At 38.8% G+C, this 23,194-nt stretch overlaps 1 protein-coding gene across 5 annotated transcripts in view; it reads left to right on the top strand.

The window, feature by feature from the left end:
• Positions 1–23,194, top strand: part of Tmem209 (transmembrane protein 209) — a 37,184-nt gene that overhangs the window by 2,781 nt on the left and 11,209 nt on the right. For 4 of the 5 annotated variants that reach the window (XM_069996762.1, XM_069996763.1, XM_069996764.1 and 1 more), the window contains exons 5-10: positions 105–346; positions 3,935–4,133; positions 13,962–14,137; positions 14,714–14,785; positions 17,964–18,060; positions 20,334–20,459. In XM_069996762.1, the coding sequence (XP_069852863.1) occupies positions 105–346; positions 3,935–4,133; positions 13,962–14,137; positions 14,714–14,785; positions 17,964–18,060; positions 20,334–20,459 (912 nt within the window). The remainder of the gene's footprint in view (positions 1–104; positions 347–3,934; positions 4,134–13,961; positions 14,138–14,713; positions 14,786–17,963; positions 18,061–20,333; positions 20,460–23,194) is intronic. The other variant, XM_069996765.1, reaches the window with a different exon arrangement.

Below are 23,194 nucleotides of genomic sequence, written 5' to 3'. Positions count from 1 at the left end.
CACTAAACATTTGCATTATATGGATGTGTATATACTCACACACATGTGTATACATATATGTGTGTACGCATAAGTATATATATAATTTTTTTCTTTTTTTCTAGTTGTACAGACCACTCCTTCACATGATCTGGCAGTCCCTCAAATTCCTCCCTCTCCACCCTCTCCTTCAATTCAGGGTCAGAGTGTGTTGAGTTACAGCCCATCTCGCTCACCCAGTACCAGTCCCAAGTTTACCACCAGCTGTATGACTGGATACAGCCCTCAGCTGCAAGGTCTGTCCTCAGGTGGCAGTGGTTCTTACAGTCCTGGAGTAACTTACTCACCAGTCACTGGTTATAATAAGGTAATGACTTTTCTCCCTTGGCCAGTCACATTATTTTGGTATTCGGATATATATTGAAAATCATCAATTGAGTGAAAACTTACTATTAATTGATGAAGATACTGAGGAATAGTATGTCATTTAAGAACCCAAGAATAGAGCCAGAGTTCTTAGTACCTTGTCAAACCTTCTGTAAACAGTATCTTAAAATGACAGAGGAAAAAAAATTAACATATACAAAGATAATGAAGTGTGAAGCTAGCCTTGAGCTCAGAGACAGTGCCTAGGACTGGCGTACACACACAAAAAAAGAATTTGGATAGATAATAGAATTTAGAAAATGTTATAGTAGTATTATGAGAAATTATGCAGTGATAATAGTGATAATTCATAGCCAACAGGTAAATAATGACTTTTTAAAATAATTTTGTTTTCACAAGGAAAGTACTATATAATCATTAGAGAAAATTAGGAAAATAAAATGGGAAGAAAATAACTCATAGTCCTTGTACCTCTAAATAATCTATTTAATAGCTATACTATTCCTCTAATATCCATAGTTTACTCATGAATATGTAAACTATTTTCATTTAAGAAAAGGCATTAGAAATAGCTCTGTATATCAAGTTTCTGATAAATTTGGAGATTCAGTTGGCTACCTAAATGAACTAAATATATTGGTTCAAATGTATGAGTATTCATTTTACCCACTCTTGGTCATTAAGTTGTTTTGTTTTGTGTTTTGTGTTTTGTTTTTTTTTGTTTTATGTTTTGTCAGTCGTGGGGCCTGAACTCTGGGCCTGGGCACTGTCCCTCAGCTCTTCAGCTCAAGGCTAGCACTCAGCCACTTGAGCCACAGTGCCACTTCTGGCTTTTTTCTTTTTGCTTATGTGGTGCTGAGGAATCGAACCCAGGGCCTCAGGCATGCAAGGGAAGCGCTCTACCACTGAGCCACCTTCCCAGCCCCCTGATCTTCTTTTATCTTTCGATCAAGTATGATGAAGTTTTTCTTGTTTTTGTTTTTGCTAAAATTAGTAACAAGCTAACCTATGTTAATGTCAAACGTGATTCCTTCTATATATAATTTTATGTATTACTGTATTATGGAGTCATTGGGAGAACTTTGTGTTCCTTCATATGTCAACTCTTTATATAGCAAGTGTACTGTAGTTTAAGAGAATTGACAGAAAATGTCAAACACAATTGCTTTGTTGCTTCAAAAGTAGGTAAATTGTGGCTTATATGCTAGCTGTACAATAGAGGAGATATCACCAAAATATCAAGTACCATGTTTATTTTATTTTATTTATTTATTTATTATTTTTATTTTTTGGCGGTTGTGGGGCTTGAACTCTGGGCCTGGGCGCTGTCCCTCAGCTCTTCAGCTCAAGGCGAGCGCTCTACCACTTGAGCTACAGCGCCACTTCCGGTTTTCTAATAGTTTATTGGAGATAGGAGTCTCACGGTCTCTTCTGCCCGGGCTGGCTTTGAACCGCGATCCTCAGATCTCAGCCTCCTGAGTAGCTAGGATTACAGGCATGAGCCACCGGCGCCCAGCCTACCATGTTTATTTTTAAAGAAACTTTTTTCTTGCTTTAGCTCCGTTTTCCTGTCTTGATCTTTTCAGTCATCTTTTCTTCCTTGAACATTTCTCCATTTAAAAATTGGATGGAAAAGCTGATGAATTAAGGTTTTTCACCTTATGAAGCTTTCTTGTTTAAAATCTTAAAAGATGCATCAAGAACCAGCCACTGGTGGCTCATACCTATAATCCTAGCTACTCAGGTTGCTGAGATCTGAGGATTATGGTTCAAAGCCAGCCCAAGCAATAAAGTTTCTGAAACTCATCCATCCGGAAGTGAATCTGTGGCTCAAGTGGTAGAGTGCTTAGCCTTGAGCAAACCTCAGAGGCAACACACACACACACGCACACACACGCACACACACGCACACACGCACGCACACACACGCACGCACACACGCATGCACGCACACAAATTATGCTGTGGCTGGCCTTGAATGGTGATCCCTGCCTGGATCTGTACCCCCAGAGTACCTAGGATTAGTCTTGGGCCACTGTACCCAACCTTAACAGATTTTTAAAGAGAAGTTTTAGGTTTATAGCACAATTTGGAGTCAGGTACAAAGATTTGCACATGCTCCTTACACTTTAGCATGCACATGTTCTCCACATATATTATCACTGTACACCATGAAAGTGTTACATTTATTACAATTGATGGTAGATCATTTGTCAAACAGAATTTTTTAAATTCCCTGTGCTCCATGTATTCATCCTTCTTTCTTTCCAAATTCCTTACAACCTTCTTTCCTTCCAAATTCCTTATAACCATTGATCTTTTCATTTCCCCCATGATTTTGCCTATTCTAGAATGCCATATAGTTAATGTCATATATGTAAGACTTCAACATTAGCTTCTTTCACTTAGCATATGTATTTAAGCTTCCTCCATATGTTTGCTTTCTTGCTTTCTTGCTTTTCTTCTTGCTTGCTTGCTTGCTTTCTTGCTTGCTTGCTTGCTTGCTTTCTTGTTTTCTTTCTTGCTTTCTTTTTTTGTCAGTCGTGGGGCCTGAACTCTAGGCCTGGGCGCTGTCCCTCAGCTCTTCAGCTCAAGGCTAGTGTTATGTGGTGCTGAGGAACTGAACCCAGGGCCTCATGCATACAAGGCAAGCGCTCTACCACTGAGCCACCTTTCCAACCCAAAACATTTTTTTTTTTTTTGGTTGATCATGGGGCCTGAACTCTGGGCCTGGGCACTGTCCCTCAGCTCTTCAGCTAAAGGCTACCGTTCTACCACTTCAGCCACAACGGCACTTCCAGCTTTTCCTGCTGATGTGGTACTGAGGAATCAAACCCATGGCTGCCTCATGAATGCAAGGCAAGCACTCTACCACAAAGCCATCTTCCCAGCCCAGCTCATTTTTTTTTTTTAAATACGGAATAATGTACCATTGCTTGGATATGCTAGAATTTAGTTACCTGATTGCCTTTTGAAGAAAGGCAAAATCTGGTTGCATCCAGGTTTTATGAGTTATGAATAAAACTACTGTAAACATTCATGTACAGATTTTTATTTAAACATAAGTTTTTACCAACCTTTGAATAATTCCCAAGGGCACAATTGCTAGATGGTGTAGTAGGAGGATGTTTAGTTTTTAAGAACTCACCCCACTGTTGGAAGTGGCTATACCATTTGAGATTTCCATCAATATTGAATGGTTTCAACTGTTCCATGACTTCTCCAGCCTTTGGTATGTCAGTGTGTTTAAGTCACTTTTTTTTTTTTTTTTTTTTTTGGGTCCGGTCTTGGGGCCTGAACTCTGGGCCTGGGCGCTGTCCCTCAGCTCTTCAGCTCAAGGCTAGCACTCTACCACTTGAGCCACAGTGCCACTTCTGGCTTTTTTCTTTTTTCTTATGTGGTACTGAGGAATCGAACCCAGGGCCTCATGCATGCAAGGCAAGCACTCTACCACTGAGCCAACTTCCCAGCCCTTAAGTCACTTTTTTAAAGTTGCTTTTTTAAAGTAAAAGACAAAAATAAATTTCAATTAAGGAAAAATAAAATCAAGTTCTTTTGTTTTGTATAGCTGGCAAGCTTTAGTCCTTCTTCTTCTCCGTATCCTACCACTGTTGGCCCAGTGGAAAGCAGTGGATTGAGAGCTCGCTACCGTACTTCCCCGACAGTCTACAACTCACCTACTGACAAAGAGGACTACATGACAGACCTGCGGACCTTGGACACTTTCCTTAGAAGTGAAGAAGAAAAGCAACACAGAGTTAAGCTGGGTACACATTTTGTTTTTTATCTAGTGTACATATTTTTATTGTCACCTCATGTAATTCTTGACCTGTTTTTATTATTTGAATATCTGTACATAAATTTTTGTGTTTACAAATAAGCCTTTTAAAACCTATGAGACATATTTTGTATTATATATAAAATCATTTTATGCAGTTAGAATTAACTCCAAATTTAAGAAGTATAATATAGCTGAGCTAAGAAATCGTAAACCTTTCATCTATAGTAAGATTGAAAGCCCTTATAATATGTCTTTTAGTATTTCCTTACAGCCTATACTTTTCCTTAGGAAACAGTGTTAGCAAGTCTTAATCTGTTTGAGGTGGATTTGATTATTACAAAGTCAATTATTTGAAACCAAATTAGGTTATTGAACTGAGTAATGATTTTTCCCCCTCAGGAAGTTTCACAGAAAGCACATTAGATGCAAAAGCGTGGTGAGGAAGCCAAGTTATTGGACCATGGTTCTTTGTGTCGCTTGAAATCTCTCTAGGGATTTTTAATTTAATTCTGCCTGAAAGTGCCACAAATGTCACAGGAACAAATCAATATTATCTTGTTACTTTGGGTACATGCCTTTTTAAAATTTTCAAATATTTCAAGTCTGTGAAAATTAGACAGTATAACACAAGAACACCCCTTTGTGATTTTCAGATGCTCTGTGTTTTTATATTTGCATTGACCAAAAGAAGTTATGTATTAGGTTTGTTGTTGATGTTTGGAACTTATTGGTGTTGCTTTTAATTTTCAAGCCTGAAAAGACTTGGTTATCTTTATTTTCCCCTAAGCTAATTGCACAATGTTCAGAGATTCTGATCTATAGCTGCTAATGTTTGTAGTTTTTCTTTTCTTTTGTATGTGGGGTTGTTTTGTTTGTGGGGGGAGGGAGTTGAAACTTTTAGGCTTGCTGCATGATAAGTTTTTGTAAGTGGCTTTGATATAGTGAAAAGAATACATCATCTCCAAATTTTGGCCTTTACATTTGTTCATTAATGTTCCTGAATATATTCTTTGTTGTTGTTGTTGTTGTTACTGGTTGTGGGGCTTGAACTTGGCCTGGGCGCTGTCCCTGCACTCTTCAGCTCAAGGTGAGTGCTCTCCCACTTGAGCCACAGTGCCACTTCTGGTTTTCTAGTGGTTTATTGTAGATAAGGGTCTCACAGACTTTCCTGCCTAGGCTGGTTTTGAACTGTGATCCTCAGATCTTAGCCTCCTGAGTAGCTAGGATTATGGGCGAGAGCCACCAGTGCCTGGCTCCTGAATATGTTCTTTTAAAAGATTGTTTTAATCAGGGCTTTGCACTTGTTAAGCAGGCATGTTGTCACTTGACCAATGCCCCCAGCCCTTTATTTTATTTTCATTTGTTTACTTATTTGTTTATTTTTGGCAGTACTGGGATTTAAACTCAAGACTGCGTACTTTACTGGCTGAGACCCTACCACTTGAGACATGCCTCCAATTCCTCATCCTGTACTTTGGCTAGCTGGCTCTGGGGCTGGTATGTTTCTTCTAGGGGTCCCAATTTTTTTCACTGAAAAATTATAATTAGAAGTTGGTATCTAAGCAGTAAGTATGCTGTTGTTACTTAGGCATCATTACCCTAATGGTAGGAACTAGTTCGTATTTATACTCTAGCTCCATATTCTCCATATACTCTTCTCCACCAGGCTGAGATCTGAGAATCCCTGTTAAAAGCTAAAAGCCAACCCAAGCTGGAAAGTCCATGAGATTCTTTATCTCCAATTAACCACCTGAAAACCAGAAGTGAATCTGTGGCTCAAAGTGATAGAGCTTCTAACCCTTCTTTTCAGCATTTCTGTGCATTACTGCCTAGTGAATTATTTGTGCATTCCTTTATTGCTCATTTCCCCCTGGAATGCATGTTCCTTGACTGTGTGGACTTCCACATTTTGTTCAATGCTCTATGCAGGCACCTGGAATAATAAACACTCAGGAATTTGGAATGAAAAAAAAAAAAGTGTTAGAGCACTAGCCTACAGCCCAGAGATAGTGCCCAGACTTGGTTCAAGCCCAACTACTGACACCCCTCCCCCTCAACAAAAAAGGCTATAGTAACTTTTTTTTCATTGATGCTTTTGTGCTTCTTTGGTCTTTTTTAATCTAGCACATTGGCAGGGAATAGTGTGAGGGGTTGTTTTTGTCTTTTATGACAACGCTTTTCATTTTGAAGAGGCTGGGCTATTTAGTAAATTTGGATTTGTCTGATGATTTTCTCTTATTAGATTCAGACTATTCTCTTTCTGACAGAAATACAACTTGTATGGCATGTCTCTTTTAGTATATCACAGCAGGAAATAAATGATACCATTTTGTCCCTTTATTGATGACATAAAAGAGATCACTTGGTCAAGGTGATGGCATGCAGGGTTTTTTTCATAACAACTTTCTTTAGGCCAGAAATGTAGCTGAGTAAGGTACTTCTTAGTATACACAGGCTCGGGGAAGGGGGAGGGGTCAGTCCTTAGCACTGTGAGGGTACCTGAAGCCTTCCCCCAGTGATTGGTCAGTAAGTTTGTTTGCTTGGGTTAATACAATGATAGTTGCCAAATGACCTTCTAGTACTTCAATTTGTAAGTACATTTAATAGTTTGACTTTCTCCTCCAAAGAACAAGCTTCTTTATATCTCTCAGCCCAGTTTCTTTTAGCCATTTTGGACTCATGGCCTTTTCTTTTTTTAGCTCACTTTTTTTCATAGTTTATTTGGAATTGGTTCTTCTCAAATATTTTTCAATATTTTAAAACAATTCTTTTATTTTCCATTCCTTTTTCTGCTTCTGTGACTTTAAGCCAACTTGCTAACAGTTATCTAAAGTTCTTGGAGGCTAAATGTTGACACATTTGTCTTGGAACTTGTAGATTTGTGTGATTTTTTATTTGTTTTGGTAAACAGACTTCAATTTCTGTAGAGTTTCGTCAGTGCTTTGTGTGTTCTTGACAGCTGTGGAAGCTTTGTTTCAGCCCAGCCATTCATATCATTGACCTTGAGGTAGCTTAAGTAATTTTTAGGCTTGAATATTGGGACCTTACAATGTAGTATAATTGCGAACTCTAAACTCCACCCCATGTGAAGATTAATTTATACCTCTAAAATCTCAGAAGAAATAAAAATAAACACTAAAATCCCAGAATTTAGTGGATTTTTAATTTTTTTGTTGTTTTAATCTCTCAGTAGTCCAAGATAGATAAGCTTCCTTTAGCCCCAAATGCCAGTGGGAAGATAGTTTTTTTTGCCGGGTGCCCAGTGGCTCACTTCTCTAATCCTAGCTACTCAGGAGGCTGAGATTAGAGAATCACAGTTCAAAGCCAGCCTGGGCAGGAATGACCAGAAAACTGGAAATGATGCTATGGCTCAAGTGATAGAGTGCTAGCTAGCCTTGAGCTGAAGGGCTAAGGGACAATGCCCAGGCCCAGAGTTCAATACCCACAACCAACCAAAAAAAGAAAAAGAAAAAAAAAACATTTTTTTTCTCTCTTATAAGAATGTTGCCCTATGCCGGGCGTGGGTGGCTTGCGGGCGGCTCACGCCTGTAATCCTAGCTACTGAGGAGGCTGAGATCTGAGGATCATGGTTCAAAGCCAGCCCGGGCAGAAAAGTCTGTGAGATTCTTATCTCCAATAAACCACTAGAAAACTGGAAGTGGCGCTGTGGCTGTGGCTCAGGCGGTAGAGTGTTAGCGTTGAGCTGAAGAGCACAGGGACAGCGCCCAGGCCCAGAGTTCAAGCCCCACAACTGACAAAAAAAAAAAAGAATGTTGCCCTTTGCTGAAAGAAAGGAAATAATGTGATTCTACCTTTCCTGAACTCAAATCCTTATCTCTAGTTGTCTGTTTCTGGGGTAGCTTTGAACCCCAATCCTCAGATCTCAGCCTCCTGAGTAGTTAGGATTACAGGCGTGCTCTGCCTGCACCAGCTATCTCCATTATCACTTTAGATTCTACACAGGAGCAAAAAAAAAAAAAAAGTGATAATTGACTTTTTGCACTCAGCTTCCTGCTCAACATGATGATTTTCCTTTTTTTTTTCTTTCTTTTTTTTGTCAGCTATGGGGCTTGAACTCAGGGGCTGGTCACTGTCCCTGAGCTTTTTTACTTAAAGCTAGCACTCTACTACTTTGAGCTACAGCTCCACTTCCATTTGTGAGTGGTTAGTTGGAGATAAGAGTCTCACAGGGACTTTTCTGCCTGGGCTGGGTTGGGACAGTGATCCTCAGATCTCAGCCTTCTGAGTAGCTAGATGTGAGCCACCAATGCCTAGCTTCCATTCACTTTCTGACAAGTAATAAAAGTTCATTCTTCCTTGTGGATGCACATTCCTCCATAGTGTGTATATACCTCATTTCAAGTTTATTGATACATCAGTTCTTGGGCACATAGGTTGATTCCACAGCTTAGTTATTGTGAACAGGGAGGACTACAATAAGAGGTATGCAGGCAACTCTCATATGTTGATTATACTCCGTCAAATATATGCCCAAAAGTGGCATAGCAGCATCATAAGGTAGATCTATTGTATTTTTTTGTTGTTTGTTTTTTATGAACTTCTATACCATTTTCCATGGTGATTGCACCAACTTTACATTCCCACTGTTAATGTATGATGGTTCCTTTTTCCTATATCCTTGACAGCATTTGTTGTTAGTGGTTTAGGATGAGATGGAATCTCATTTTAGTTTTCATTTGTATTTCCTTTATGGCTAAAGATGTAGAATGCACCAGTTTACATTCCCACTGTCAATGTATGGTGATTCCTTTTTCCTACATCCTTGCCAGTAGTTGTTGTTATTGGTTTGGATGAGATGGAATCTCATTTTAGTTTTCATTTGTATTTGCTTAATGCCTAACGATGTAGAACAGTTCTCCATGCACTTATTAGCCATTTGTAGTTCTTCTGAGAACTGATAGTCCAATTGATTTGTCTATTTAATTAAATTAGTTTTTTTACTGTTTAATTTTTTTAGCTCTTTGTATATTCTATATTAATCCTTTATCCATTGAATAGCTGGTGAAAGTTTTCTCCCAATCTGTCTAGTATATTTGTTTCTATACTTGTTTATTCTGTTTTTCGGTTTTATATTTTGGTTTTTGGTTTTTTGCCAGCCCTGGGGCTTGAACTCAGTGCCTAGGCTCAGTCCTTGAGCTTCTTTTTCTCAAGGCTAGCACTCTGTCATTTGAGCCACAGCTCCACTTCTGGCCTTTTCTGTTTTTGTAATACTGAGGAACTGAACCCATGGCACATTCCCAGCCCCAGACTTGTTTCTTTTGATATACAGAGGCCTTTCAATTTGGTGCAGTCCCATTTTTGTCAATTGTTGGTCTAATTTTTTTGTACGATTTCTTGTACAATTACTAGTAATTGCATATATCTATATATCTTACAATGTTTTCCTTATATTTTCCTGTAGTAGTTTCAAAGGTTCAGATTTTACACTAAGATCTCTGATGCATTTTTTTTTTTTGGTCTGGTCATGGGGCCTGAACTCTGGGCTTGGGCACTGTCCCTCAGCTCTTCAGCTCAAGACTAGTGCTCTACCACTTGACTCACAGCGCCACTTCCGGCTTTTTTCTTTTTGCTTATGTGGTGCTGAGGAATCAAACCCAGGGCCTCAAGCCTGCAAGGCAAGTGCTCTACCACTGAGCCACCTTCCCAGCCCTCTGATGCATTTTAAACTGGTCTTTGTATAATGTGAGAAATAGGAGTCTATCCAGGTTTGGTCTTTTTTTTTTTTTTTTTTTGCCAGTCCTGAGGCTTGAACTCAGGGTCTGAGCACTGTCTTTGAGCTTCTTTTGCTCAAGGCTAGCATGCTACCACTTGAGCCACAGTGCCACTTCCGGCTTTTTCTGTTTTGTGATATTGAGCAATCGAACCCAGGGTTTCATGCATGCTAGCTAGGCAAGCACTCTGCCACTAAGCCACATTCCCAGCCCAGCCAGGTTCAGTCTTATTGCTAGTTTTCCTAGCACCATTTGAAAAGGCTAAAGACTGTCTTTTCTCCAATGTATATTTTTGGCTCCCTTGTCAAAATTCAGATGGCTGTAGCTATATATGTATATTTCTGGGTCTTCCTGTTCCATTGGGCTTCATATCTTCTTTTTGTGCTAGTACCAAGTTGTTTTTGTTATTATGGCTCTATATTACAATTTGGACTCAGGTATTATGATAACTCCAGTGTTTCCCCCCCCCCCAATGATTTTGGTATTCAAAGTCTTTATGTTTCCATATAAACTTAAAGGATTAATTTTTTTATTTCTGCAAAGAATTTCTGGGATTTTGGCAACCTGTAAGTTGCTTTCAGTGGTTTAGCTATTGTCACTATATTAATTCTGCCAATCCACAAACATAGGGGGTTTATCTACCTTCTGGTGCTTTCTTCAAGGTTTTACTGTTTTTATTGCAGAGGTTTTCTTCACGTCCTTAGATAAGTTTATTAGTAGGTGGGTTTTTACTTGTTTTAAGGATACTGGGAATGGAATTGTTTTCCTGATTTATTTCTCAGCCTGTTTATTGTTGGCATATAGAAAAGCTACTGATTTTTGTGTGTTGTTTATATCCTGTTACAGTACTGAAATTTTTTTTAAATCACATTTAGGAGAGCTTTTGGTGACTCTTTAGAGTCTTTAAATATAGGACCACACCGTCTGCAAATAGGCATAATTTGATCCCTTTCCTATTTGAATCCCTTTTATTTCCTTGCTCTGGCTAGAAATTCTAGTACTATATTGAGTCTTTTTCTTGACTTTAGAAGAAATGATTTCTGATTTTCCTAGTTAAGTGTCACATTGGTAAGTGTTTGTCAGAGCCTTTATTTTGTTGAAATGTGTTTCTTCTAGTCCTAATATATTGTTGTATTGGAGTTTGAACTCAGGGTCTCTATGAAACAAGTGCTCTCCCATTTGAACCATGCTCCTTGTTTACTTTTGTTACTTTTCTAATAGTGTCTCACTGTTTTGACCGTGTTGGCCTAGTTGGCAGTCTTCCTATTTGTGTTCTCCCACATAGCTGGGATGTCCAGCGCTCAGTTTTTAATTGGCTTGAAATGGAGTCTTTTGAACGGTTTGCTCTAGCTGGCCTTGAGCCATGTTCTTCTTGATCTCAGCCTCCTAAGTACCTAGGATTATAGGTGAGAGCCACCATTCCTTGACTAGGAAATCATTTCATTTCTTTTATCATGCGAGGTTTCTGTATTTTGCCAAAGGCTTTTTTTCTGCACCTATTATAATGACCATGTGATTTTTGTCCCTGATTTGGTTTATGTGTTGTATTACATGTACTGATTCATGTATGTTAAGCCATTCTTGTATCCCTGAAGTGAAATCAACTTGTTCTTATTGTGTAATCTTTTTAATGTTACTAAATACAGTTAGCAAGGATTTTATTAAGAGTTTTTACAGGGGGAAAAGGGGGGAGATGGGAAGGGATGGGAAGGGGAAACAAAGGAGGAGGCAACAATGCTTGATAAGAAATGTACTCGTTATCTTGCCCATGGAATTGTAACCCCTCTGTATGGTATTTTCACAATTAAAAAAAATAGTTTTTACATTTATATTTATTAAGGAAATTGGTCTAAAATTTTCTTTGGATTCTGTCCTTGCCCAGTTTTTATATCTGGATATGCTTGTCTTAATAGAATGAATTTGATAGTATTCCTTTCCTTTCTATCCTGTGGCATAGTTTGAAAAACATTAGTGTTCTTCTAGAGGTCTGGGGCAATTCATCAGTGAGACCATTCAGTCCGGGGCTCTCCTCTTTTTTGAGACTATTACTGTTTCAATCTCATTACTTGTGATATAGATCTGTTTAAGTGGTTTATACCCCCTGTTCAATTTTGGTTGATAAAATGCATGTAGGACTTTATCCATTTGGTTGACAAAATACATATAGGAATTTATCCATTTCTTTTAGATTTTCCAGTTTATTAAAATAGACATTTTCAAAGTATTCTATAATGATTCTTGTATTTCTGTCTTTTCTCTCCTTTTGATCAGTTTAGCTGGGAGATTATCAATCTTATCTTTGCAAAGGACCAACTGGTTTAATTGATTGTTTCTGTTGTTTTTTTCAGTCTCTATTTCATTAACTTCTGCCCTAATTATTTCTTTTTTTTTTTTTGGTCGGTTGTGAGGCTTGAACTCTGGGCCTGGGCTCTGTCCCTCAGCAGCTCTTCAGCTCACGAGTGCTCTACCACTTGAGCTACAGCGCCATTTCCGGTTTTCTGGTGGTTTATTGGAGATAGGAGTCTCACGGTCTCTCCTGCCCGGGCTGGCTTTGAACCTCGATCCTCAGATCTCAGCCTCCTGAGTAGCTAGGATTACAGGCGTGAGCCACCAGCGTCCGGCTCCTAATTATTATTTCTTCCTGTCGGTTTTGGGTTTGGCTTGTAGCTTTGTTTTTTGTTTTTTTGTTTTTGTTTTTTTGTTTTTAGATCTCTCTGAAAAAATATTTTTATTGTTTTATATATAGTCATTCCTTTTTTTTCTTCTTCTTTTTTTACCAGTGCTGGGGCTTGAACTCAGGGCCTAGGCACTATCCCTGAGCTTCTTATGCTCAAGGCTAGCACTCTACCACTTGAGCCACAGTGCTACTTCCGGCTTTTTCTGTTTATGTGGTACTGCAGAATTGAACCAGGACTTCATGTGTGCTAGGCAAGCACTCTGCCACTAAGCCATCTCCCCAGCCCCTATAGTCATTCCTTTTAAGAACTAGTTTTGGGGCTGGGAAGGTGGCTCATTGGTAGAGTGCTTGCCTTTCATGCATGAGGCCCTGGGTTCCATTCTTCAGCACCACATAAGCACAAAAAGCCGGAAGTGGCTTGGGGCTCAAGTGGTAGAGTGCTAGCCCTGTGCTGAAGAGCTGAGGGACAGCACCCAGGCCCAGAGTAGTTCAGGCTCCAAAACTGACAAAGAACTAGTTTTTTTTTTAATTTGTGATTTTTAATCAGTTAATATTTCTGATATCTGTTAAACTCTGAAAAAAAATGCCCTTCATAAGTATAATTTTTATTCCTTATTTAATATTCAGGCATTGCACTATATGCTAATAGGAAAAATAATCCCTTACCCCAAGGAACTCAGATTCTCTTTGGGAAGTGAGACAAACTATAATCTCTTTTTTTTTTTCAAGTAAAATTGTAATTTTATTTCCATTTTATATAAAAGCTGTTATTAATGAATTTATTCCAGATAAACTATAATCTCAAGTGTGGTAAGTACCCTGGTAGAGATTTTCATAGAAGTAGATTCCTAAATGTCAATTTTTGTATTTCCTAAAAGTAACTATAAATTTAGAAGTGTAAAGTGCAGATAGCTTTTTAATCAACAGGATTTACTACAGGCTAGTAAACAAAACACATTACTGCAGCCCATAGCCCAGCAAGAAGTCAATTAACAGGAGATTATATTTATTCCATTCAGCAGGAGCCTCTGAAAATTCAGTCAGGCAACTTGCTTAGCCTACTTAGTTCCAGAAGAAATGTATTTGTTTCTCACTGAATCATTTAAAAGTCTTAGGGAATGAACCAACTTAATTTTATCACAAAAATAAACAGATACATTTAACCATGCACAATTTTTAGGGCTCTTTAATTCATACTACTTTAAAAGTCTTCTAAATTTTTCACATAAGGAATCTATACTCTCACTAAAGAGAAGATAATGTTGGAGAGGAGGCAGATGGTGAGGGATATCTTCTGATTCCTTGAATGATGCTGTCTCAGCCCTAGGAAACCCAGTGTCTATGGGTTACTGCTAATTGCAAAACTTACTACTGCAGACTAAAACTGTTTATTTCATAATTGTAGGGAGCCCAGATTCTACATCTCCGTCTACCAGCCCAACTTTCTGGAACTACAGTCGTTCTGTGGGGGATTATGCACAAACTTTGAAGAAGTTTCAGTATCAGCTTGCCTGTAGGTCTCAGGCCCCATCTGCTAACAAAGATGAAGCAGATCTCAGTTCTAAACAAGCTGCAGAAGAGGTAAATGTAAAATAATTTTAGAAATAATATTGATAATTTTCAGTATGCTAGAAAGTAGTCTACTCTTAGAATATTTTTTTCTATAATATCCATGTGTACTGGATAGAAATACCAATCTGATATGATTGACAGTGGAAAGGCTTCTGACTTAATTTTGGGCACCTAAATATACTGTATCATATATTTTCTTTATGATACATAATTTAATATTAGTGCCCTTCCTAAAATATTTTTCTACATTCATAAAAAGGTTTCTAAGTATCTAATAATACTTGTATAAGCAGATTTGCCTTTAAAATATATTTGGAATAAAATATTTGGTAATATGTAGCTTTACTAGTTTAATACTAAATACGGAATTTTAATTTGTTTTAAAAACAAAAAACAATCATTAAACCTTTAGATGCAAGAAACTTTAAAAAGATGTGTACATGTATGAATACTAAGTGGGTAATAAGACTGTTTTTTGAACTTTCTTTTTCCAACTTCATCAAATATTTCTGAGGATGTGGGAAGAATGATGATTTCTATGCAGATTTTTCTCACTCTTCATTTAAAAACATATATTTTTAATAGGTTTGGGCAAGAGTGACTATGAATAGACAACTTCTTGATCACATGGATTCATGGACAGCTAAGTTTAGAAATGTAAGTGGGTGCCATTGTTCTGGACAATCTTAGTGCCTCATAATATGAAAAATATATTATTCAACTGTTATTTGGAGTTGTTAGTTGGTTAGATAGTATATATGTCCATTTTCATGGAATTGTTTATTCCTTCCATGTTTACTAAACAAGTGCATTTAGAGAAGAATTATTCAAATCTTCTTCCCTTCCCCAATTTTTCAATTTTATTTTCCAAAGAGCTTTTCTGTCAGAATCTGTTATGTAACAAGAATTATAAAAGAAACAAACAGGGGTCCTGGCCCTAACAAACCTTTTTTTTTGTTTCTGTTTTTGTTTTTATTACCATATTATAAGTTGTACCATCTCTGTCACTCTCCTCTTCTTAAAACAATGTTAACAGGTTTTCTAGTTCTTTTTTCTACGTGCAATTAAATGTATTTATCCTCCTTCCCCTTCTTTCTTAGCCTTCCTCTCCCTCTGTGCCCATCCTCAATCAGAGCCAATTTTACTTTACTTACCTTTGACCTGGAGGTCACAGAAAGGTGCCTTGTGCCCATGTTTCCAATCCTGCCTATTCTCTACTCCCTGTAGCACTGATATGTCCCAGACTCTATAGGCATATTGGCTTCTTCCTCCACTAATTGTGGTTATTGCTGTTTCTGCTGCTTTATCCTCCAGCCCCATTCGTCCATTCTGAATGAAATTAGAGCTACATTGTCTTCACTTACTATAATTTTATTTATTTATTTTTGGGGTAGTGGTCCTGGGGCTTAAACTAAGGGTCTGGGCAGTGTCCCTGGGCTTCTTTTACTCAAGACAAAAAAATGAAGCCAGAGCTTCATTTCCAACTTTTGGGAGGATAGTTTATTGGAGAGAAGAGTCTCACAGACTTTTTTCTACCTGGTCTGACTTTGAACCTCTATCTTCAAATCTCAGCCTCCTGAGTAGCTAGGATTACAGATGTGAGCTACCCACCAACACCTGGCTACTTACTATAATTTTAATAAGATATTGAGAGGGAAAGGTAACTGGCCATATTTAATGGCACATACCTGTAATTGTAGTACTCAAGAGGCTAAGACAAGAAGATCTTGAGTTCAAAGCCAAAAAATTTAATTAAAAGTAAAAAAATTTTACCTGTAGTCCCAGCTACTCAAAAAGCTACAGCAGGAAGATTACTTGAGCCCAGGAATAAAGGTTTTAGTCCAATTCTAGAACTATTCAGTCAGAATTTTGGTTCAGGAGTCATAATTACATTGCTGGATATCTTAGTTTTGTCACAGCCAGCATAGCTGGCAAATAGGTTGCATGTAATACATGTTAAATGAATGAGACGATAGCCTGAAGCTGTATGCTGCTTTATTTCCAATTATAAATGAATCTAAAAATTCTAATGTGTATTTAAAATACAAAAACTTGTCACTGCTATTAGTTACTTGCAAACACAGTTCCTCATCTGAATTCCTTAGAATACTGTGTTTTTAAATAGAGTACTTTGGATTTGTTGGGGTATTTTTAACTAGTGTTCAGAAGCTTGAGTCTAACTCAGTAGAGGGCTTTTACAGCATGTACAAGAACCTGGGTTTCATCACAAAACAAAACAACAAACAATAAACAAAGAGGCTTTGAAACTTGTTAATAAGGAATTGTGCACTTTTCTTTTCTTTTATTTTTGGTCAGTCATGGGGCTTGAACTCTGGGCCTGGGCACTGTCCCTCAGTTCTTCACCTCAAAGTGAGCACTCTACCTCTTGAGCCACAGTGCCACTTCTGGTTTTCTGGTGGTTAGTTGGAGATAAGAGTCTAAGGGACTTTCCTGCCCGGGCTGGCTTTGAACCATAATCCTCAGATCTCAGCCTCCTGAGTAGCTAGGATTACAGGTATGAGCCTCTGGCATCTGGCTACACACATATATTTTAATTGAAAATATTTTGCTTTTTAATGACTCTACTAGCTAGCTTTGAACCTCGGATCTCAGCCACCTAAGAAGCATAATTACAAACCGATAGAAACTATGTTAATAAATGTGTATAATTACCCTATAAATAAAACAAAATTATCTTTTATCTAAGAATAATAATTATAGAAAATAATTTAATATTATCTGAAAGTTTAGTATTTAGAAAAAAATCAATCATATAATTTTTTTTTTTTTTTTTTAGGGGGGGGGGTCCGGTCATGGGGCTTGAACTCTGGGCCTGGGCGCTGTCCCTCAGCTCTTCAGCTCAAGGCTAGCACTCTACCACTTGAGCCACAGCTCCACTTCCAGCTTTTTTCTTTTTCCTTATGTGGTGCTGAGGAATCGAACGTAGGGCCTCATGCATGCAAGGCAAGTGTTCTACCACTGAGCCACCTTCCCAGCCCTTATTTATTTATTTTTGGTTGGTGATGGGACTTGAACTCTGGGCCTGGGTGCTGTCCCTGAATGCTTCAGCTCAAGGTGAGCACTCTTCCACTTGAGCCACAGTGCTACTTCTGGTTTTGTGGTAGTTAATTGGACATAAGAATTTCACGGACTTGGAAGTGGCACTGTAGCTCAAGTGGTTGAGTGCTCTCACCTTGAGCTGAAGAGCTCAGGGACAGCGCTTAGGCCCAGAGTTCAAGCGCCATGACTGACCCCCCCCCCCCAAAAAAAAAAAAAAGACCATATTTTTGGGCTGGGAAGGTGGCTCAGTGGTAGAGCGCTTCCCTTGCATGCCTGAGGCCCTAGGTTCGATTCCTCAGCACCACATAAGGAAAAAGAAAAAAGCTGGAAGTGGAGCTGTGGCTCAAGTGGTAGAGCACTAGCCTTGAGCTGAAGAGCTGAGGGACAGTGCCCAGGCCCAGAGTTTAGGCCCATGACCGGACCCCCCCCCCCAAAAAAAAAAAAAAAAAAAGAATTTCACGGATTTTCCTGCCCAGCTGGCTTTGAACCAGGATCCTCAGATTTCAGTTTTCCTGAGTAGCTATGATTACAGGTGTGAGCCACCGGTGCCCAGTAAGCATACAATTTTAAAATATAGTTTAGTTAATTTGTACTCTAATAACATTTATTTAACTTAAGACTTCAGGTGATTGCCATTTTTATTCTGTTTTACTATATTTTATAATGCTACTAATATTCAAATGTAAGAGTAAAAAAATGTTCTTAGAGTTACTTGTAAAAGTACTTGAGAAGTGCTTTGGGACTATGAATACAGAATACCTCCTTTTCTTCCTAGTGGATCAATGAGACAATACTAGTGCCACTTGTACAAGAGATTGAGTCTGTCAGCACCCAGATGAGACGAATGGGCTGTCCAGAGCTACAAATAGGAGGTATGTGAAATAGAACCCAGCATTTGATGATTTTCAGTAAAGCACCAAGTGGAAAGAATCTCCTTCTATTGGGCTGTTTAACAGCTTCCTTTGTTATCTTCAGGTAAAGAAGAAAACTAAATAAAATATACTTAGTGTGTTTTAGATACACCAGCTTGAAATGTAAATTACCTACCATAAAGTTTGCTATTAACGTGTACAGCCCAGAGTTGCTTGTACCACTGTTGATTCTAGAACATTTCATCACCCAAAACAAGAAACTTCAAGCCCTTTAGCAGGTCTCTCACTGCCAGCCTGTCATACCAGTCTGATTTTTATCATACACAAAACAGGTAGGCATGTTTTGTGTATGTCAGATAAATGTTACTATTCAGTCTGTTGTCCTTTATTACTGGCCTTTTTAACTTAAAATTAGTATTTTTGAGATTTTTTTCATATAACATTTATATGTACTTTTTATTTATTTAATTTATTTATTTTTGCTGGTTCTGGGGCTTAAACTAAGGACCTGGGTGCTATTGCTGAGTTCTTTTTGCTGAAGGCTGAAGCTTTATCACTTGAGCCATAGCACTGCTTCTAGCTTTTTGGTGATTAATTGGAGAGTCTCACAGACTTTCCTGCCAGGCTGGCTTCAAACCATGATCCTCAGATCTCAGCTAGGATTACAGGCATGAGCTACCAGCGCCCAGTTACAGCATTACTTTTATGGGTAGATTGTATTTTTTTTATATTTGTCACATACACACACACACACACACACACACACACACACACACATATATATATATATATATAAAACAGATTTCTATTGCCTGGAATTTAAGGAGGTTTTTTTTTTTCTGTAGCTAATAATATGAATGTCTATGTACCTACATTTCTGTATACATTATTATTTCCTTAGGATAACTTCTTACAGAATTGCTTAACAAACAAAAATATTTTCCCGGGTGCCAGTGGCTCATGCCTGTAATTCTAGCTACTAAGGAGGCTAAGATCTGAGGATTGAGGTTCAAAGCCAGCCCGGGCAAGAAAGTCTGTGAGACTGTTATCTCCAATTAACCACCAGAAAACCAGAAGTGGTAGAGCGCTAGCCTTGAGCTGAAGAGCTAAGGGACAGCTCCCGGGCCAGAGTTCAAGCCCCACAACTAAAATGTGTGTGTGTGTGTGTGTGTGTGTGTGCGTGCGTGCGTGCGTGCGTGCGTGCGTGCGTGCGTGCGTGCGTGCGTGTGTGTGTGTGTGTAAGCTTTTAATGCACACTCCCTTCAAAAGCTCCTGGGCCAGAGTTCAAGCCCCACAACTAAAAAGTGTGTGTGTGTGTGTGTATTTACTCTAGCTGTTATATCACTTGTAAAAATACCTTTTTGTTGTTGTCATTGTCTGCTGGTTGTAGGGCTGGCTTGAACTCAGGGCCAGGCATTGTCTCTGAGCTTTTATGCTCAAGGCTAGCACTTTGAGCCACAGTTCTACTTCTAGTTTTCAGGTGGTTCATTGAAGATGAGAGTCTCATGGATTTTTCTGTCCTGGTTGGCTTCAAACCATGATCCTTAGATCTCAGCTTCCTGAGTAGCTAGGATTACAGGCATGAGCCAACCAGTCCCTAGCTCTAAAAATATTTTTTCTACACTGGGTATAGTTCAGGGGCACAGACCTGTGATCCTAGGCCTTGTGATTTCAAGGCTGTCATAAATCCTCTTATCCTGAAATAATGGGCAACTTGTAATTCAAGTTATTTTGAAACCTGTTTAGTGTATATTTTTATACAGGTAGCATTAAAACCTTGTATTTTAGTTGTTGATTTGCCAACATGGATTTCATTGCTTTTTAAAAGTGTATATGTAAGTAAATCTGACTGAAATAATAAACTAAGGTGAAGTAGATAATGAAATTAAGATAAACTGTTATGGCTTTTATTTACTCTTTCAACAACTATTGTGTACTTACCAAGTACTGATTCGATTCCAGGCATTGGTGAAAAGATTTACAGGAGAATGGCCCAATCCTTGCTTTCATTGAACTACAGTCTCATAGTTAAGAGAGTAAAGGGGAAGCAAGTGGTTAGTGCTGAGGAAAATGCAGAGGGATTCTATCACTCGTGTACAGGGGAAGGTTGAAATCTGACTAGAAGTGTCTGGGTGGGAGGGTCTTGCTGGTTGTGTAAAGACCCAAAGGGCAGGGAGGAGCCAGCTATTTGAACACATGAAAAAGAGCATTTTAGATTGTTTTAGAGACCTTCATGAAGAATAATCTGTGTTCTCTGTGTTTTATTTTAACAGAAGCTAGTATTACTAGCTTGAAGCAAGCTGCCCTGGTCAAAGCCCCTCTCATTCCCACTCTGAATACGATTGTGCAGTATCTAGATTTAACACCAAATCAGGAATATTTGTTTGAAAGGATCAAAGGTAACTGCAGGGGGGAAAGGAAAAGCTTTTTCATGACATTGGGATTTTACAAATGAAAAAAAATGACAAGGGAAATTGTGGGGGGAGGGATTAGAATTGGTTCAAGTGCTTGCCTAGCACAAATAAAAATCTTATAAAAAATACTGATGTAATTATGATTATATATTTTATAAATATATATGATTTAAGGTTTTACTTGAACAAATTCTTAGATCCTCTGTTGGCACTATCCAAAGAAAATCCCTGGAGGCTGAGTGCTTATAGCTCATGGTATAGCCCACTGATCATACAGCCGAGATTGGGAGGATCACAGCTCAAGGATAGCCCAAGCAAAAAATGTGAGATGAGCTGGGAATGTGGCTCAATGGTAGAGTGCTTGCCTCACATGCATGAGGCCCTGGTTTCAATTCCTCAGTACCACGTGAGCAGAAAAAGCTGGAAGTGGTGCTGTGGCTCAAGTGGTAGAGCGCTAGCCTTGAGCTGAAGGACTGAGGGACAGCAGCCAGACCCAGAGTTCAGCTCCCACGACTGACAAAAAAAGAAAGAAAAAAGAAAAGAATTCTATGGGGCTGGGAAGGTGGCTCAGTGGTAGAGCGCTTGGCTTGCATGCTCGAGGCCCTGGGTCTGATTCCTCAGCACCACATAAGCAAAAAGAAAAAAGCTGGAAATAGCGTTGTGGCTCAAGTGGTAGAGTGCTAGCTTGAGCTGAAGAGCTGAGGGACAGTGTCCAGGCCCAGAGGTCAGGCCCCACGACCGGACCCCCCAAAAAAAAAATGTGAGATGACCCCCATGTCAACAGAAAAAGCTGGGTATGGTAGTAGACATCTGTTATCCCAGTTGCAGCAAGAAATATAAATAGGATTGCCATCCAAGCTGGTCCAGGCAAAAACAAGATCTTATTTCTTTTTTTTTTCCCACTATTCCTTGTGACTTTTTTTAAAAAAATTTTTATTGTAAAGATACTATACAGAGGGTTACAGTTACATGAGCAAGGTAATGAGTACACTTCCTGTTGAGCATTGTTACCCCCTCCATTGTTTTCCCCCTACCATCCCTTCCCTCCCTACCTTCCCCGAGGTTCTTTTTTTTTTTAATTATGATTAAGTGATTACATAATTTCCCAAATTTCACAGTATTGTGGAATAATTCTAACTTTCCTGGAGCAAATTGTCTATCACAGTCTATAACATATAACGATGTACACATATACACCATACATGTGACAAAATCTTATTTCAAAAAACAAAAAATGGGCACTGGTAGCTCACACCTAGAATTCTAGCTACTCAAGAGACAGAGATCTGAAATTGTGGTTTTGATGCTAGTCTGGATAGACAAATCAGAGAGAATCTTATCTCCCAGCTAACCAGCAAAACAGCCAGAAGTAGAAATGTGACTCAAATGGTAGAGTACCAGCCATGAGTGAAAAAAACTTCCTAGGAACATGAGCTCAGGACCCCTTGATCAAGCCCCAGTACAGACACCAAAAAACAAATACAAACAGCTTTGACTGTATTAAAATTAGTAATTTTGTTCAGTGTAGGAAACTTATATGTGAGCTAAACGGATTCAGGTGAATATTTTATTTTCTGCTTAGACTACCAAGAATAGGAGTCACCTGTTCTTGGTATAATAATATCAGTATGATAATCTGATTCTTTCAGTTTCTTTAATTCCTGTTTAGTATGCTACTTGTTTATATTTCTATTTTATTATGGTTTGGGTGGAGATGTGGGTCTTCTAAGGAGACTAACCTGAATCAGAAGTTCAGCCTCTGACACTTATACCCTCTCTTTTCCTCTCACAACGCATTGTTAGAATTCTTTCTACCTTCATAAAATGTTCTCAAGCAAGTTTTAAAAATAGTATCTCAGTATGCATTTTTTTTTCTTTTGATTGGTCGTGGGGCCTGGACTCTGAGCCTGGGCACTGTCCCTCAGCTCTTCAGCTCAAGGCTAGCGCTCTACCACTTGAGCCACAGCTTTACTTCCAGCTTTTTCTGCTTATATGGTGCTGAGGAATCGAACCCAGGGCTTCATGCATGCAAGGCAAGCACTCTACCACTGAGCCAACTTCCCAGCCCATCAGTATGCATTTTTATACATCTTCAATTTGAAAATGTTACAGTTCTCTCCCTTTACCTCCTAGGTTTGGATTGGTATTCAGAAATAAATATTTTTCATGACTTTCTAAAAACTTGTCACATAGAATTTCAAACCATGCACAAGCCCAGCACTGGAGGCTCACTCCTGTAATCTTAGGAGGCTGAGATCTGAGGATCACAGTTGGAAGCCATCCAGGGCTAGAAGTGTCTAATTAACCACCAGAAAACTGGAAGTAGAGCTGTGGCTTAAAATGGCAAAGCACTGGCCTTGGGCGAAAAAGCTCAGAGACAGTCCTCAGGCACTGAGTTCAAGCCCCCAAACCAGCTCCTTTCCCCACCCCCTTCTCTATCCTCCACCCCCCTCCTCAAAAAAAAGGCACAAAACTCAACAAAATAGTGTTCGCAACCTTCTTGGGTGTACATCCAGTACTAACATCATCCTGTAGTCCCTGAGCTGCCCTGACCATATTCCTAGCCCTGTCTACCTCCTCCCATCATTATCTATTCATCCGTAACAATTCCCTGTATGTCTCTAAAGGATAAAGCCTTTAAAAATACTATCATACAGCTATACCTCATAATATCACTATTACACCTAATATTCTTGTGATTCTTGTGTGTGTGCATGTGT

This window comes from Dipodomys merriami, unplaced genomic scaffold (genome assembly GCF_024711535.1).
Source record: "Dipodomys merriami isolate MVZ:Mamm:240054 unplaced genomic scaffold, mDipMer1.0.p SCAF_5, whole genome shotgun sequence".
Lineage (NCBI taxonomy): Eukaryota > Metazoa > Chordata > Mammalia > Rodentia > Heteromyidae > Dipodomys > Dipodomys merriami.
This window is presented reverse-complemented; position numbering and strand designations above follow the sequence as displayed.